The 13563-nt window shown below is 51.4% G+C and overlaps 1 protein-coding gene across 2 annotated transcripts in view; it reads left to right on the forward strand.

Annotated features, from left to right (window-relative positions):
- Otof (otoferlin) overlaps positions 1-13563 on the forward strand; it is a 95786-nt gene that overhangs the window by 24191 nt on the left and 58032 nt on the right. For both annotated transcript variants that reach the window (XM_032909046.1, XM_032909047.1), the window contains exon 3: positions 12924-13012. In XM_032909046.1, coding sequence (XP_032764937.1) covers positions 12924-13012 — 89 coding nt within the window. The remainder of the gene's footprint in view (positions 1-12923; positions 13013-13563) is intronic.

Genomic DNA, 13563 nt, shown 5'->3' on the forward strand with positions numbered 1-13563 from the left:
AACCTTGACTGATAACAATGTTTTTCATTCCCAGCTTCAGCTGTGGGACTCCCACAAAGGGTCCCAACCTCGGCTTGCCAATTTGGTTAAATTCTAGATTCTGGCCTCAAGGTTTCACGGTTTCTTTGACTTTTCTTTGCCTGGGCCTTCTTTTACTTTTAAAAGATGATTATTAGTCCTTTCTTCAAAAAAGAAAATCTCTGATTGCGCTGGAGAGATGGATCAATAGTTAAGAGAACTGACTGCTTATCCAAACGACCTAGGCTCAGTTCACAGCACCCACGTGTCAGCTCACAAATGTCTGTAGCTCCAGTTCTAGAGGGCCCAACACCCTCTTCCAGCCTCTGTGGGCATTGTGTGGATCCAGACAGGCAAAACATCCATATTCCTAAAATTAAAAAATAAAATAAAAATATCTGCTATCTTTATTTCTCAGGTCTCTTGAAGGATCCCTTGGATCTTGGTCCTCTTTTTCTTTGAGCGTTTCATCCAAAGGAGTCATTCAGTCTTTTTGTGGTACTCCTTCCCAAGCCCAATGAATCTGAGAATATCTTTCTTACTTAATCAAATTTGAGAGTTCTACTAGATTGGGAATTCTAAGTTTAAGGGGTTTTTTTTTCATAATTGAAAACGTATAATTCTATGCTATGGGTCAAAAGCCTGATGACAGATTCTTAGAGCTCTGTGGGCAATCTCCTTTTCCAACTTGAATCATGAATCTCATATCTCATATACATGTCCATATTGTTTTACCTTTGAGATATATATATATTACATATATATAACATATATATTTGATATGTACATACACATGTGTGGGTGCGCATGGGTGTGTCTCCTTATAATTGAACCTAGAGATCTGCACACATTAATCAAGTTCCCTGTCTCTAAGCTACATCCCAGCCTGTCCTGGATAGTTTTTGTTTTTGACAGCTAGTTAGTTAGTTAATTAGTTAGTTAGCTAGTTAGCTAGTTAGTTAGTTGGGAGTGGGGGTCACACACTAACATATGTGGAAGACTTGTAAGAGGCAGCTCTTTCCTTCTACCAGGTGGGTTTGGGGATTGAACTCAGGTCCCCAGTATTCACTGCAAGCTCCTTTATCCACTGAGTCGCCTCACAAGCCCCATGCCCTGGTTACTCTTCAATTTTATTACGATGGGTCTAGTTGTAGATTTTCCTTTTTGCTCCTACTTCACAGGGTTTTGTGAGCTTTTACAAATCTATAGCTTTTTAACCTTTGCTTACTATTTTTTTGAGTCAGTCGGTTCCCCCGACTCTTTATTAACGCTATTGTTCTCTCTTCTGAGACCTGAATCTCTGGACTTTCCTGTTGTCTGTCTTGATCCCTTCCCGCTGTCTCCTGAGGAGATGCTTGCAGTCGGTCCTTCAGAGCACTATCTGTTCTCTGTGATGGTTCCTTGCCCTTACTCCTTATTGATAATGCATTGCCGGATGTCCGTGTACTTCCAACGCTGTTATGGTGGTAACAGCTCTCAGAGTGCTCTTTCTCTCACAGGAGATGTACTGTTCAAGTGCTTTGCACTCTGTGCACTGTCCTGGAATGGGCAGTTGAGAGGGAGACACTTTGGTCTGAAAGGAGTGGACCCAAGTCACAACAGAGATGTGTAGACTCCTCACCAGAGTCAGGGTTTCCTCTTGGAACCTCTGAGGAGCAACACCATTGGCCATTACTCTGGGATTCGAGAGACATAAGCTGCTGGCCTATCAACACCTACACGTATTATTTCCTGTGTCAGAAGGCTCTTGTCACAGCTTTATCAGAAATAAGATGACATCATAGCAAGCTTTTCCTCAGCCTTAGGTCTCATCCTTGCCTGGTTCCTCCCTTACCTCTTGCCTCACATTGGCAACCTCTAGCCTCCAACAGCCACCAACTCAAACAGCTTAGATGTCTCTGTCCTTTCTTCTGTCTGCTTGGAATCTGCCTGTCCCTCCTGCTACTGTAGCTTCTTCAAGGTTGACTTTGCGGGTAAGAACAACAGTCCTGAGACACCATCTTGGCCTAAGCCAAGAGCTCGGTGTGGCCCTCAGAGCAGCCTGCCCTTCTTGTTATTTGCCTCTCGTGTCTGGTTTTGTTTGTGCTGAGAAGGACCTCGTGGTAGACTTGTGGTCCAATTGATCCATGGGGCTGAGGGGTCACCCAAACCAGTTTTTTTCCCTCCTCCTGGGCCAGTGCCATGTAGGAGAACTGGGAGTTCAGACCCAGAGCTGGAGATGGGAAAAGCAGGGTCTCACCTTGTGCTATGTCACCCCAGCCACAAGGGCACTGCCTCTCCGCTCAGTGTGTCCCTCCATCCCAGGACAGCTGGATTCCTCACCAATACGGTGGGTGTTCTGGTCTTGTTTTCCCTGTCTCCTTGCTGTCTGTGAAGCTTTTAACTTCACTTTACCTTCAGTTTCCACGTTTGTCACACCATGCTGGGGACAGATATGCATTCTCTCTGGGAGACAGCAAGCAGAATGAGGGGTACCTGCGATAAAGATACCCCGCTGCATAAACGGCTCTCACGAGGCCTTGTTCCACTGCACACCTGTTGACTCCCATCCCCACCTCCTTCCCTCAGCCATGGGCTCCAGATCAGTTTCTCACAGGCCTGCCTTCCTGGGCCTATAGAAAGCACCTAACTCCCCCCTTTCAAGACTCCTAGGAGCCCTAACAACCCAAGTCCCAGGCAGTGAGCAACCTGATGCCCTTTCGAAGGACAATGCCACCCCTTTCCATGCCCTGCAACCCGGGACACCTGAGCCACAGATAATACATGACATTCAAAGTTAATCACCGTGTCCTTCCTCTTTCCAGAGAAGCCCAACACGGATCAGGTGGAGGATGTCCTTGATGCCACCAGACATCTGCATGGGGCATATTCTGAGTGTCAGAAGGGTCCCTGAGCTGGTGGGAGAATAAGGTTGTTCCATACAGGAACTTTATATAGGGCTGTCTCTGGGACAGTGCTCAGTGACCATGGGAAGAAGCAGAAGCCTGGGAGCTCTGGCAGACACTGATAGGATCAAGAGCCACCACCAGATGGGGACAAGCTTGCTCACATTGCTACCTGGCCTTTAGGAGTGGGGGTGGTGGCCAGGAAGTTCACGGTTATTACGTAATGGAGACCTACTGATATGTGTGGGGATGGGTCTAGGGGTGATACACTATCTGAGCCGTCCTCTTCCATCTACTCCACATGATAACTGATGGATGATGACACTTAGTCCCAGAGAGTAAGTATCCCTTACAAGGTGACAGAATAGAAGTAGCCAAGCCAGGACTCTAAGTGAACACCAAGACTAGATCTGAGGACCTCTCTGGGTACACCAATAAAAACCCGTCCCAGGCCTTCAAGATTGTGGCTGGTTTGTTCGCAGGAACTAGGCTTCTCTCCTTCCTCTAAAAGGGTCCCATAGCCTGGCTATCACTAGTCACATCCCACAAGGCAGGAAGGACAACTCTTCGATCCCCAAAGAGCTCATGGAGATATTTCTGTGCCTCAGGTAGACAAATCCCACGTTCCTCTGGCTATCCCTGGTAGGACCTACCCATCAGACATTCCAGAACAAGTCTGGGAAAGGTATATTTATGAATCCTCCAAGGGTCTCTTCTGTCTCTGTCTTCTGCCCACGGCCTTTGGGAACTAGCTTAGAGAGAGAGACAGAGAGATACATGGGAGTCTTAGAGTCAGGAGACTTGGGCTCTAAATCCCTCATGAAACAATGTTATGGGTCTTGGACTCATCTGTGAAATGAGGAGGGGGCGTTCTCCTAGCAAATGAAATAAAGGCTTCTTCTCTAGGGTGAGGAATCCAATCAAGGGAGGGGCGCCTGCTTGATTAAGACATAGGTAGGAGAGCCATTTGGACTGAGCAACCTGAGTGGGCAGGAGGTAGCTGGGGAGAAAAACAATGCCCCTCCTACAGTGATGGAAACAGAGCCAGGTGGTGTCCCCTTTCCTAGGGGCTGGAACCCGAGATCCCTCATTGAGCTGGTGGCTCTGAAGAAGCTGAGGTGGGAGGCAATGCTGGGGGGACTGAGGGAGCATGCCAAGTCTGTCTAAGCCCAGCCCAGTTTGGCTTTAACACAGGCACTGTTTGGACCCCACCCCATACCATGACCCCTTTCCCCTCAAGCCCTCCAACCCCACCTCCCACCCATCCACCCATCCCTAAGTAGGCCCCAGGCCTTCAAGATTCTGGCTGGCTTGTTCAAGTGAACCAGGCTTCCCTACTGCCCAATGCTAAGACCTGAACGCTCAGTCTAAGGGGAGAGAGATTTGCCTGAGCACTCTGCTCTGTATGGCTGGCTCGAAGAACACGGCATCCCCAGGTCACAAGGAGCCATGCCTGGAGTTGAATGCCAGTCTGTCTGATTCCAGGGCCAAGGGTGACTTGTAGGGTGGATAAGGATTCAGTCCTGCTCTCAGGTGTTCAGTACATGCAAAAGTAGACCTGCGCCTCCTGAGTTCAGGTGAGGCGCCATGTTCGGCCTGGGGAATGGTTAAGCAGGGAACCTGGGCCTGTCTTCCCGCTTCTGCTTACCTGGAAGTCATAGGCTGAGTTCCGAGAGGGACAGAAATGTGCCTGTCTCTTGGCCTAACACAAAGCACTCAGAACATGGGGGGAAATGGATGCCTGCTAGTCTGGCTCCTGTAACTGCTGGCAGGCCTGTATCCAGATCTGGAGTGCTTAATGGAGCTAGCATTGTGCACAGACCTTTAGATCTAGGCTTTAAGATAGGCAGTAGGCAAGGCGCAGAGTACTTAAAGGCACCTTAGAGGTCACTTAGTAGACCTCACTATTGTATACCAGTCAAAGTGGATTATGAGGGGAAGGGGCTCCCTAAGACTTCCAGAGGAACACAAACATAAAACTAGAACCCAGGTATTTCAGCCCCCAGGACATTTCCATTATACCCCAAATCTCTACAGGAAAAACTCGGCTCAAGCATGAGGGTCTGTGCCCTCTGAGGATGCTAGCCTTCTGACAGGACATTCCACACCTTGTCACGGGCAAGCCAGGGATGACTCAGCTCATCCTCCCACAGATATCAGGGAACTCTGTGGAGTCCCAGATCCCTGAGGGTGATAGGATACAGAACACCGTGGCCCGGCCACTACCAGGCAGGTTAGCCCAAGTCTGCAGATGGTGAACTGCGTCACAACTGGACACTCAAGTGCTCCTAAGGCTGTTCCAGAGAGAGATCACCTTTTCTTCCTCCACCACTAATAACCACCCCCCAGCTCCTGTAAACAGTCTCACTGCCTTCAGTTCACTTTGTCCTCAGAGCCATCTAGGTACATCTCCAGAACCTGGAAACACCCTTCACCCCAACATCCCTGCATCCCTGCATCCCTGCATCCCTTCACCCCCGCATCCCTGCATCCCTGCATCCCTGCATCCCTTCACCCCAGCATCCCTGCATCCCTTCACCCCTGCATCCCTGCATCCCCGCATCTCTGCATCCCTTCACCCCTGCATCCCTGCATCCCCGCATCTCTGCACCCCTGCATCCCTGCATCCCCGCATCCCTGCATCCCTTCACCCCTGCAACCCTGCATCCCACACAGAGTCACTCACAGTTCTGATACACAAAGAATGCTGAGCAAACATGTGCCCCTGAATGAGATGTGGTGGCCCGTGACATCTGGGAGAGCAATGTTTGACTTAGCAGGGCCGGGGTCTCAGACTTGGGGGTTGAATGAAGCAGGATATTAGATAGTGAGTTGGATTTCATTGGCAACCACTTTTCCGGGCACTTCCAGATATAAAAGCCACCCCCCTCACCTGCAAGGGCACAGGAAGAGACTTGGGCGAACGCTGCTGCCAAGCTGGGGAAGTGCCCTATGTGCCCAGAAGCCTCTGCAGCCCTCAAGTGTCTGTCGTCAAGAAGCCAAGTCTTGCCCAGATCCTGGAACAAACAGCAGAGCAATAGCAACTATAATAAATGGCCCATTAACTGAGCACTTCCTGTGTTCTGGCTGGCTGTCTCCCAAAAGCCTGGCCAGCCTCACAGCTCCAAACGAGCACACTCCTGCTACCACCTGACGGTGTCTGTGCTATAATCTCCTACTATCTGAGACTTGTTTGCTGACAGTCCACGCTGTACCAGACCCTGTAAGAGAGTGTGGGGAAGCCCCGGTGAACCAGGCAACCACCTGCGCTTCACCTCTGCTCCTGCTCTGACTGCCCTCACAGTGACCGTCATGACATTCTGGGAGCCAATGGGAAGGAGAGGGAGCAGGAGACTGAGGCAGGGGCATGGAGCCCAGCCCTGCTGCCGGTGAGAGGTGATCTTCACCCAGACCTGACAAGGAGAATCACAGACTGAGTGGGATCATGTCACAGATATCTACTGCTGTGTAACAAGCCCCCGGGGACTGACAGCCTCTGTGCTTTACTGTGGCTTCTGATTCTGGCACTGCTGTCTGTGGGACGGCTGTGATAGTGTCCCGACATCCGTCTGGGTCCTCTCTGTCTCCTCTGACCTCACATCCTCCAGGGCCTCCCTCTCCACAGGCTTCTCTTCCAACAGGGTGGCCTGGACTTCTTCCTGAACCACTGACTTCTAAGATAATGAAGAATGGAAGCCTCCAGGTCTAGGTGCCACAGAGCCTCATGTGGCCACCTTCTGTTGGTGAAAGGCAGCCATAGGCCAGCCTAGAATCAAGGAGTGGCATTACAGACTCCCTCTTGTGAAAAGAGGTGTCACGGAGAAAAAGGAGAGAGGGGGACTGGGAGCAGGCACCCCCAGATAACAGCAGAGCCATGCTTCTTCCCAAGTGTTTACCTTGTGCCTGAGCCAAGGTTAGGTGCTGTACCGTCCATACTCTATATAAGGGTACTGGGATGTGTGGTACCTCGTCCAATTTCTCATAGTTGCTAAATATCGGCACCAGGGTTTGAATCTGCACATTCTGCCTCTTGATTGATCTAATTAAAAAAATCAATTAATAAGCTTCATTGCTGGGCAAATCCTGAATCTCGGTTTCCTTATCTGTGAAGTGGGGTTAAATTGTTAGTACACTATGTGTCAAGTGGTAGCAGCTGCCTGGTAGTTGATCAGCACTTGATAAATAAATGGTTTTCCAGCTGTCAATCTAGAAGGACAATCAGAATTACAGCCCCACCCCCACCCCCGAAACTTGGTCCTCTCCAATCACCCAGGAGACAGCCCAGTGTTGGGAAGTAAGACCTGAGCTAAGCTTGGAGACTGGAGCTTAGTCCTGCCTCTGTCACCAATAAGCTGTGTGCCCTTGGATGCTTCTCCCTCAAGTCCTCTCCACTGAAGGGCCTCTTTGCCATGTTTCTGAGAGCAGTGGCCCGAGGTTTACTATCGAGATAGAAACTTTCCCTCAGAGCCCTTCCCTTCAGTCAGACACTTCAGGAGTTGAGTAGCATGGTCTGGTCACGGGGCATAGAGTGAGTGATGGCTCCTGGGAACCCCCAAACCCCTAAACTCTTTCACCTTATCTGGCTATGTTCTCTGCATGTATGTGTGCATCTCTGTCATGGGTACAAAGAGGGAAATGGCGGCCAAAGGGAGACATAGAGAAATGCAATCAGGATGAGGACAAGCAATAGAGGGGCAGAAGACATGGGAAGACCAAGGCAGATAAAGTGTGAGGGAGGCAGAGAAGGGCAGAGGAGGGCCAGGGAGACATATTGGCTACAACGTGCACAGAGCCCTGCGGGGGTCGGGGGAGGGGAGAGACAAGCCTGAACGAATAATGACTTTCATTTCTGCCATGCTAGGTTCTCTCTCCACATAACATCCTGTCGCTAGTGTGATTTCATTTGGTCCTTGCAGCAGCCCTGTGAGATATATATTTGTCTCAGTCCATCTTCTGTGTGTGTAACAGAAGAGCTGAGACGGGGTCGTTTCTAAAGCATAGAGAGAGATATTTGGTTTGCTGTTCTTAAGGCTGGAGGTCCAAGAGCACGGCACCAACATCTGTTCAGCATCTGGTGAGGGTCTCATTAATGCATCAGAGTATGGCGTCTGATATCACACAGCGAGGTGGAACAAGCAAGTGCCACACGGGGCCTGGGTCTCACAGAGAGGCTCTAGGCCCATCAGGACCAAAGCTGGGGACCAGGAGCCTCAAAAAATTTCCAGAAATCAGGCTAATGAGCAACCAGGAGTAAAACCAATGAGAGATGGAGACGGAGAAAGGCAGAGACAAAGAAAGACAGAGACAGACAGAGAGGCAGAGGCAGAGAGAGGCAGAGAGACAGAGGCAGAGAGGCAGAGGCAGAGGAGAGGCAGAGGAGAGAGGCAGAGGCAGAGAGAGACTGAGAGAGAGAGAGGCAGAGGCAGAGGCAGAGAGACAGAGGCAGAGGCAGAGAGGAGGCAGAGGCAGAGAGGCAGAGGCAGAGAGGCAGAGAGACAGAGGCAGAGGCAGAGAGAGAGGCAGAGGCAGAGGCAGAGGAGAGAGAAGCAGAGAACAGAGAGGAAGAGGCAGAGGCAGAGGCAGAGGCAGGGGCAGATGCAGAGGCAGAGAGAGCAGAGAGGCAGAGAGGCAGAGGCAAGAGGCAGAGGCATAGGGGCAGAGGGGCAGAGAGGCAGGGAATTCGAGGCAAAGAGGGGCAGAGAGACAGATGCAGAGAGGCAGAGGCAGAGAGAGGCAGAGAGGCAGAGGAAAGAGAGGCAGAGGCAGAGACAGAGGCAGAAGCACAGAGGGAGAGACAGAGAGACAGAGGCAGAGGCAGAAACAGAGAGGCAGAGCGGCAGAGAGAGAGGCAGAGGCAGAGAGGCAGAGGCAGAGGGCAGAGAGGCAGAGGGACAGAGGGAGAGGCAGAGGCAGAGAGGCAGAGAGGCAGAGGCAGAGAGGGGCAGAGGCAGAGAGGCAGAGGGAGAGGCAGAGAGAGAGAGAGGCAGAGAGAGAGAGGAGAGAGAGAGAGGGAGAGAGAGACAGAGAGACAGAGGACAGAGAGAGACAGAGGCAGAGAGAGCAGAGAGCAGAGGCAGAGAGGCAGAGGCAGAGGCAGAGGAGGCAGAGAGACAGAGAGAGGCAGAGAGAGAGAGGCAGAGGCAGAGAGGCAGAGGCAGAGAGGCAGAGGCAGAGGTAGAAGCAGAAGCAGAGGCAGAGACAGAGGCAGAAGCAGAAGCAAAGGAAGTGGCGGAAGCAGAGGGAGAGGCAGAGAGGCAGACAGGCAGAGGAGAGAGAGAGAGACAGAGGCAGAGGCAGAGGCAGAGGCAGAGGCAGAGGCGCAGGCTGTTGTGTCCTGTCAGCTCTTATGACCTCACTGAACTGTACCTCAGTGGGGGACAAGCAGAAGCCAGCATGGTCTCTCTGTGAGTTTCCTATATCAGGCCTTCACTTCCTCCCCCGATCCCGCTGTTGCCACTGTGTCCATACATCCCTCTCTGAGGTGCCATTTTCAGGGTCACTGCCAGTGTCCCCCACTCCTTTCTTACTAGTTCCAGGAGCCACCCACAACCCCCAATTGGAAGAAATACCCTGCCTGAGTCACCCCAAAACCACAGCCTCAATGGGCCCCTCCATACTCTTCCTGGGCCCACGGCTAATGAATGAATCAGGCCTTTACCTCCCTGTAGTCTTGTCTAAGTAACTCCATTGAGAAGATGACATGCTCTGTGGAGCCCAGTTGAGCTGAGCGCAGGCCTCAGACAGCGGGAGCCAAAGCTGAAACAGGTCCTGAGGCTTCCAGGAGCCCCACCAACCTCTAGCCTCTCTCTGTCTCATGCTCACATCAGGGTCGCTGTTGCTGTGATGAAACACTGTGGCTAAAGCAACTCGGGGAGGAGAGGATTTATTTGGCTTCTGCTTTTACATCACTGGTCATCACTGAAGGATGTCGGGACAGGAAGGCAAGCAGGGCAGGAACCTGGAGGCAGGAGCTTGGAGGCAGAAGCTGATGCAGAGGCCATGGAGGGGTGCTGCTTACTGGCTTGCTCCCCATGGCTTGCTCAGCTTGCTTTCTTATAGAACCCAGGACCAACACAATGGGCTGCACCCTCCTCCACTGATCACCGATTAAGAAGATGCCCCAGGGGGTTGGGGGATTTAGCTCAGTGGTAGAGCGCCACCTAGGAAGCGCAAGGCCCTGGGTTCGGTCCCCAGTCTCCAAAAAAAGAACCAAAAAAAAAAAAAAAAAAAAAAAAAAATGCCCCACAGGCCTGCCTACAGCCCCATCTTATAGTTTCCTCCTCTTTGATGACTCTAGTTTGGGTCAAGTTGACATAAAGCTAACTAGCCCTCACAGTTTCCCCGCTGAGCAGCCAGGACGGCCCTGTAAGCCCCAACCTTAAAGTCCCCAGTGTGGGAGAAGGAAGGCCAGCTGGAATGGCAGGAAGGCTTACAGGGCCAGCTCTCAGAAGCCTCTGTTCAGCAGTGTCACTCAGCCATCAGCAGAACTCCTCACTTCTCTGAGCCCCGCTTCTCAGAGCCGTGGCTCCCATACCCATGAAACCAGGCAGATACCAGCTTCCTGGTCTGTTGGAAAGACTAAATAAATTAACGTGGGAAAAGACTTCAGCCTGCTACATAACGTAAAGTTCTCTGTAAACAGCGATCGTCGTTATTATCACTGTCATTCCTGGTCTGGAATGGGTAGGGAACATAGGACACATTTCAGACTGAATTCACTGCATTCCATCTGGTCTGTCAAAGCCCCTGGGATCGTCTCTCAATAGCTCCTAGCAGCTCTTGGTGCCTGCCGATCACTCTGCTAAGCCAAAGTCCAGCCGCACTGCAGGTGTGGCTCAGTCAGTAAGGTGCTCCCCCAGCATGCACGACAGGGAGTTCAATCCCCAGCACTGAATAAAACAGATGGTATGGTGCAAGCCTGAAACCCAGCACTTAGGAGGTGGGGGATGTTCAAGTTCTGGGACAGCCTGGGATGGCAAACAAAGCAAATCCCAGAAGGATATAGACTCCAGCTCACACCAGTTTTCTCTGATCCTTTCCTCTGTCCTGGTTGTTCCCACTCTGCTCCCTTTCCCATAATGGCACGATCACCCCGTGATCAGACAGGTGGCCTGAGAGGGAAGTGAAGCGCGCCGCTGGTGGTGATGGAGACCGCAGGCCACAATGGGTTAGCACAAAGAGAAACAGACGTGTCTCGTGTCTCAGGAGGCAGGCTTTATTGATCAGCTCGTTTAATTGGGAGTAACAAAGGCTATTTAAACCTTTAGGGAGTAGGTAGAGGCTTTCGGGGTGAGTGTACATCACTGGGCTGGGCCAGGGTCCTAGGATGCCTCATTTGCATAAGGAAGAATTCCAGGTGCTACTGGACATGACCTTATAAGGGGGAAGAAAGTTTAACCTGGCTACCTGTGACCTCTTCCTGTGAGGCCAAGGTGGAGGCACTGGTCTATGTGAGCCAGGACATGCAGGGAGCAGGGGCGGGGAAGATCAGGACACAGACACGATCCTAGGACACGATCCTACTCCTGCAGATCTCTGGTAGAGATTCCCAGGGTTTGGACACGACCTCAACCCCACTCTTACCCAGGCCTGCTCCCCACAACTCCATGACTCCCCACCACACGCCACATGGATCCTCATGCTTCATGCACCAGGCCTGGAGTGAGCATGGGTGCCATCCCTCCAGCTTAACAGGGCATGGGGGTGTGGTCTCTGCAATGGATGCAGCTTGCCCTTGTTGTGAAACAAGTTCTGACCTGCTGCAGATGCCGTCAGCATGCAGGGGTCTGGGGAGGGGTGGTGGGGAGGCATCTACAAATGCGGGCTTCCTTGATTATGTTGTATCATGAGATCTTCAAGAGACCTGAGTGGCCTATGTCATGGTAGCATCCCATCCTGGAGCCCTGGCTCTAACTCACCCTGTCTCCTGTTACTGGAGTGTCAGCCCTACAGTCTCTCTGGTTGGCAGCCTTTCAAGTGAGCATCTTCTTAGTGGCTTTGCCCAGTTTGGCCCACAGATAATAAATTCTATATTTACCAACAGAAGCAGGCCAGGCTGCTCCCTGCTCAGAAGGCAAGGTCTCTGGGGATCAGGAGCGAAGATCAGGGAGCAAAACAGGCAATCTACTTACTGGCAGGCAGGTGTCCCTAGGAACCTGCATGTTCTTGAGGGTGATGGCTATAGGCTATTTCAATAGGGAATATGACAAATGTTGTACACAAGATGAAATTCTTTCTTTCTTTTTTTTTCTTCCCCAGTTGTTTTTGTTGTTCCAAAAAGGAGGAAGGCTAGGCAAGGACTGGAATGACAGAGCCCTGGGGAATCCCTAAGAAGGTGCCGGGTTCTGCCCGTCATTGGCTTTCCTTAGAGAACAAATCCCTTTATGATCTGCATTGGGTTCTAGCTGCCACTCTTCGGCCATTTTCCTAATGGACCCACTGAATTTCTAAGCCATCCTTATTATCAACTTAGAGACGTCTCCAGGGGTGTGAGCAGAGAAACAGTAAGTTGGGCACAGACGATAGGTCTGACCCTTATAACACGAGAGAGCTTCCCCATGAGTCACCACTGTTCACACCGTCACGATGGAGGGTGACCAGGGCAGAGCCTGGACAGATGCAAATGACTCACGAGAGCCGCAAAGCCAGGGCTCCAGTCAGCTCATCCTGAATCCACCTGTGGTCTGTGTATACTGGAGCACAGCCACGCCCTGGCCACACCACCCTCCTCTGCTCTCACAGGAGCTGGGAGGCAGTGGAAGGAGCACATGGCTGGCAGTCAGAAGTCCTTCTTAGGCTTAGGGTCCCCCCCCCTTACCCTGTGACCTTGGCAGCCAGCACCATCTTTGGAAGAGGAGTGGGTGAGAATACCCACCACACGAGGCAGCTATGACAACTGAGTGAGAGTGTGGCTGCTTTGTCCCTGGGGATCCCATGAAAGGGGGTCACCCTGGCTGTTAGGAGGCCCCAATTCCCTGCTATTTGCCCCCCAAGGTCACAGCCGCCCCTCTCTCTCCCCAGACATTCCGGTGGCCAGTGGCTAGCAGCATCGACAGGAATGAAGTGTTGGAGATTCAGATTTTCAACTACAGCAAAGTCTTCAGCAACAAGTAAGTGTGGGGCCTGCTGGGGGTCCAGCCTGATTCTTGGACACCTCCTCTTTGTAGGCTTAAAACAGAAACCCTGTACTCCAAGGCCATCTTTAAAGGCCTAAGAGGCCTTAAGCTGGTCTTTGCTCTCCTTTATGCTCCTTTCTGGGGTCTTCTAAGTACCCTGGTCCTTCCAACCATTGTCAACCAAGAGCACCTCGCCCTCCTGTGCACCCATCAATTCTCTCCCCATAAAACTCCATTTTGCTCTTTTTGACTCTTCCTCACTCATACTGGAAGATGGTAGTCTACCAGAGAAGTTAAAAGCCAGAGAGCTGTTATAGCCTGTGTCCCTGAGGATGACGTCTTACAGAGGCCGTTCAGTGCTGTGGTTTAGGAAGCAGACATGGTCTCAGACACTTGGTCCAGTGATTTAGGGTGTAAGCCTGAGCAGGTTACATAACCCTTCTGAGTTCACTGTACTCATATGTGGGAATTAAATGAGATAGATCAGTTCATTCATTCACTCAACAAACAGTTATGCTACACAAACCATATGTCATGAACTGAAC

Source organism: Rattus rattus, chromosome 7, assembly GCF_011064425.1.
Source record: "Rattus rattus isolate New Zealand chromosome 7, Rrattus_CSIRO_v1, whole genome shotgun sequence".
Lineage (NCBI taxonomy): Eukaryota > Metazoa > Chordata > Mammalia > Rodentia > Muridae > Rattus > Rattus rattus.